The sequence below is a fragment of the Pyrgilauda ruficollis genome, unplaced genomic scaffold (assembly GCF_017590135.1).
Source record: "Pyrgilauda ruficollis isolate IOZ18807 unplaced genomic scaffold, ASM1759013v1 scaffold1655, whole genome shotgun sequence".
Lineage (NCBI taxonomy): Eukaryota > Metazoa > Chordata > Aves > Passeriformes > Passeridae > Pyrgilauda > Pyrgilauda ruficollis.
Genome location: NW_024515376.1, coordinates 677 through 4596, shown reverse-complemented (window position 1 = coordinate 4596; position 3920 = coordinate 677). Strand labels below are relative to the sequence as shown.

Here is a 3920-nt window from a genome sequence, read left to right as displayed (position 1 = left end):
TCGGAAGGGTCCCCTCAGTGAGTGGGGGGGGGTCCCGGCTGTCTGTCCCCTCTCAAGTCGCTCCCCCCCCCACGAGTGACGCCCAGCCCGGAGGCCGAGGGTCTCCTTTTGGGGGTCTCCGGGCTGCGGGGTCCCCTCGCCGGCCCTGGGGTTCCCTCGGGGGGGTGTCCCGGAAGGCGGAGCCCCCCCTGGCGGGTGCTGGGGTCCCCCCCCAGGGGTGTCGCGGGCTCCGGGGTCCCCTCGGCGGACACGGGCTGCCCTCGGGGGGGTGTCCCGGGCGGCGGGGGCGGGGGGATCCCGGCGGGGCTCGCGCGGTCCCGCGGCCGCCTGGGATGGCGCTGGGATGGGGGGAGCGAACTTCGGGGGGATTCGGGGGGCGCCAGCTCACGGCCCAGCCCCAGCGACGCCAGCAGGGCCGAGCCCTTCAGCAGCGCCCGCCGCAGCAGCCGGGGGGTCCCTCCCCGAGACCCCCGACCCTCCTCAGCCTCCGGGGGCCCGGCCTCGCCTGCGGGACACAGCGGGGTCAGCGTGGGGAGGGGGACAGAGGGTGAGACCCCCCCCCCGAGCCCCGAGCCCACCCGGACCCACCGTTGGGGGCCGCGTCCCCCGGACTCAGCTCCTCCGTGTCCAGGTACCAGGTGGTCTCGTCCGGGCGCAGGCGCCGCCTGGGGGGGACACCCGAGGGTCCGGGGGGGTTCCGGTGTCCGGGGAGGGGGGGTTGGGACCCTCCCCGGCCTCCCCCAGACCCCCATGAGGGTGGGGGGACACACACACACACCTGCCATTGGGGGCGCTGCCCCGCGCCCCGCGGCCCCGCGGCGGCTCCTCCTCTTCCTCGGGCTCCACTGGGGACACAGAGGGGGGGACACGGGGTCACCGAGGGGTCACCGGGGGTGTCACCGGTGGGGTGATGTCACCGCCCCCCCCGGGGATGACGTTACTCACGCTGGATGGCGCGCAGGCGGGGGAAGGGGGGCGATTCCCCCGGCCCATCCTCGGGGTCGTGGCTCCGGGGGTCCCCCCCGGGTGACGCCTGGACAGTCAGGCGGTGCTTGAAATCTGGGGAGGGGGGAGCCCCGCGCTCAGCAGAGCCCCCAAAACCCCCCCGAAATCCCCAAAGGGCGCACACACACACACCCTCCAGCACCCCAAAATCCCCAGAGCCCCAAAGCCCCCCCAACCCTCTGGCTCCCTCAGGACCCCCAAATCCCCTGGAACCCCAAGCTCCCAACACCTTCTGCTCCCCCAAGACCTCCCCAAATTCCTCAGGACCCCCAAATTCTCTGGACCCCCAAAGCCCCCAACACCCCTCAAGACCTCCCCAAATCCCCTGGACCCTGAATTCCCTCATGATCCCGCCACAGCCCCCAGCCCTCCCAAAGCCCCTGTCTCCCTCAAGACCCCCAAATCCCCTGGAACCCCAAATCCCTCAAGACCCCCCCAGAACCCCCCCATCCCCCCAAATCCGGGACCCAGGTGTTGGGGAGGGGTCCCAGGTGTTTGTGGGAGGGTCCCAGGTGTTGGGGAGGGGTCCCAGGTGTTTGTGGGAGGGTCCCAGGTGTTGGGGAGGGGTCCTGGGTGTTGGGGAGGGGTCCCAGGTGCTCATGGAGGGGTCCCAGGTGCACAGGGGGGTGCCCCAGGTGTTGGGGAGGGGTCCCGGGTGTTCATGGAGGGGACCCAGGTGTTGGGGAGGGGTCCCAGGTGTTTGTGGGAGGGTCCCAGGTGTTGGGGAGGGGTCCCAGGTGTTTGTGGGAGGGTCCCAGGTGTTGGGGAGGGGTCCTGGGTGTTGGGGAGGGGTCCCAGGTGCTCATGGAGGGGTCCCAGGTGCACAGGGGGGTGCCCCAGGTGTTGGGGAGGGGTCCCGGGTGTTCATGGAGGGGACCCAGGTGTTGGGGAGGGGTCCCAGGTGTTTGTGGGAGGGTCCCAGGCGTTGGGGAGGGGTCCCGGGTGTTCATGGAGGGGACCCAGGTGTTGGGGAGGGGTCCCAGGTGCTCAGGGGGATGTCCCAGGTGTTGGGGAGGGGTCCCAGGTGTTTGTGGGAGGGTCCCAGGTGTTGGGGAGGGGTCCTGGGTGTTGGGGAGGGGTCCCAGGTGCTCATGGAGGGGTCCCAGGTGCACAGGGGGGTGCCCCAGGTGTTGGGGAGGGGTCCCGGGTGTTCATGGAGGGGACCCAGGTGTTGGGGAGGGGTCCCAGGTGCACAGGGGGGGTGCCCCACGTGTTGGGGAGGGGTCCCAGGTGCTCAGAGGGGTGTCCCAGGAATTTGGGGAGGGGGTCCCCACCTTCTCCCGCGCCCTCAGCTCGTCGAAGAGCCCCTGGATCTCGCGGCGCCAGGACTCCTGCAGGGAGTGGAAGGACTCGGGGGGCCCCAGCCCCCCCGGCTCCAGCCCCCCCAGGCGCCGCAGGATGGTCCCGAAGCCCGGCCGCCGGTGGGGGTCCTGCTCCCAGCAGGCTGCGGGGGCAACCGGGGGTCTTGGGGGGGGCTCCTGGGGCACCCCCACATCCCCCAGGTACCCCCCCTCACCCCTCAGCAACCCAGGGGTCCGAGCACCTCCAAACTCTTGAGGACCCCAATATCCACAACGCCCCAACCCCTCTGATTCCCCTCGACCCCCCAGCCCCCCCGGGACCCCCGGGACCCCCGTACCTGCCATGAGCTGGGCGAAGGGCGGGGGGCAGGTGGACGGGATGGGCAGGGTCAGTTTGTTCACGGCCACGCCGTAGGCCACGGCCAGCCCGTCGATGCCCCGGTACGGCACCTCGCCGGTCAGCAGCTCCCACAGCAGCACCCCGTAACTTTGGGGGGGCAGGATGAGGGGGTCAGAGCCTCAGACCACCCCCCCATATCCCCCAAAACCACCCCACAACTCTCCAGGTGCTCCCCATAAGGCACCTGCAGCTCCGTGACCCCACACAGAACCCCAAATCCCCCTCACCCAGGGGTTTGGGCACCCCAAACTCCCCCCTGGCTCAGCATTTCCTCCCCCCCCTCAACGACCCCCGGGACCCTTCCCCACCTCCAGACGTCGCTGCCCTTGGAGAAGGTGGATGCCCGGATCACCTCGGGGGCCATCCAGGCGTAGGTGCCGGCCGCGCTCATCTTGGTGGTTCGCTGCCACTCGCGGGCCAGCCCGAAATCGGTGATTTTCAGCGTTTTGCCGCTCACGTCATCCCCCACCACGGGCTGTGCCAGCAGCACTGGGGGGGCACGGCATCAGGGACCCCCCTAAACAGCGACCCCCCCGACTTTTGGGGTCTCCTCCCACCTGGAAACCTTGGGGTCTGTGCGCCCTGTCCGGCTGGGGACAGCCAGGACCGCCACCCTGGGGACACTGGGGACCCCAATATCTGCTATTTCCCACCCTTGGGGACCCCAATACCTGGGATTCCCCACCCTGGGGATGTTGGGGACCCCAATATCTGGGATCCCCCACCCTTGGGGACCCCAATACCTGGGATTCCTCACCCTGTGGACCCCAATATCTTGAATTCCTCACCCTGTGAGACCCTGATGACGGACCCCCCCACCCTGCTACCCCCACACCTCAAGAACCTCCCTACTTAGAGACCCCCCCAGCCCCAAAATCTCACCATTGCTGGACTTGAGGTCTCGGTGGATGAGGGGCACGGGGGTCCCGGAGTGCAGGTACCGCATCCCCCTGGCCACCTGGCGAGCCCAGTCCAGCAGGACGGCGGGGGGGACCCTGCGACCGGCCAGCGCCCTGGAGAGCGGCCCCCCCGCCGCAAACTCCATCACCAGGCACAGGTGGGGGGGCTCCAGGCACACGGCTCGCAGCGCCACCACGTTGGGGTGTCGCAGGCGGGCGTAGAGCCGAGCCTCCCGCCGCAGGCTGGCCGCCCCCCCCCCCCCCCCGGCCCCCCCCCCCCCCCTCCCCCCCCCCCCCCGGGCCCCTTGTAATCCC

At 70.7% G+C, this 3920-nt stretch overlaps 1 protein-coding gene across 1 annotated transcript; it reads right to left on the bottom strand.

Annotated features, from left to right (window-relative positions):
• Positions 1-14: 14 nt before the first annotated feature.
• On the bottom strand, positions 15-3909 carry LOC121351434 (mitogen-activated protein kinase kinase kinase 11-like; the record flags this gene model as incomplete). Its single annotated transcript, XM_041463574.1, has 8 exons — positions 15-505; positions 589-665; positions 779-845; positions 946-1138; positions 2211-2449; positions 2645-2793; positions 3015-3195; positions 3589-3909. Coding segments are annotated over 8 exons (1718 nt in total), but the record flags the coding sequence as incomplete, so codon positions are not given.
• Between the last annotated feature and the right edge of the window lie 11 nt (positions 3910-3920).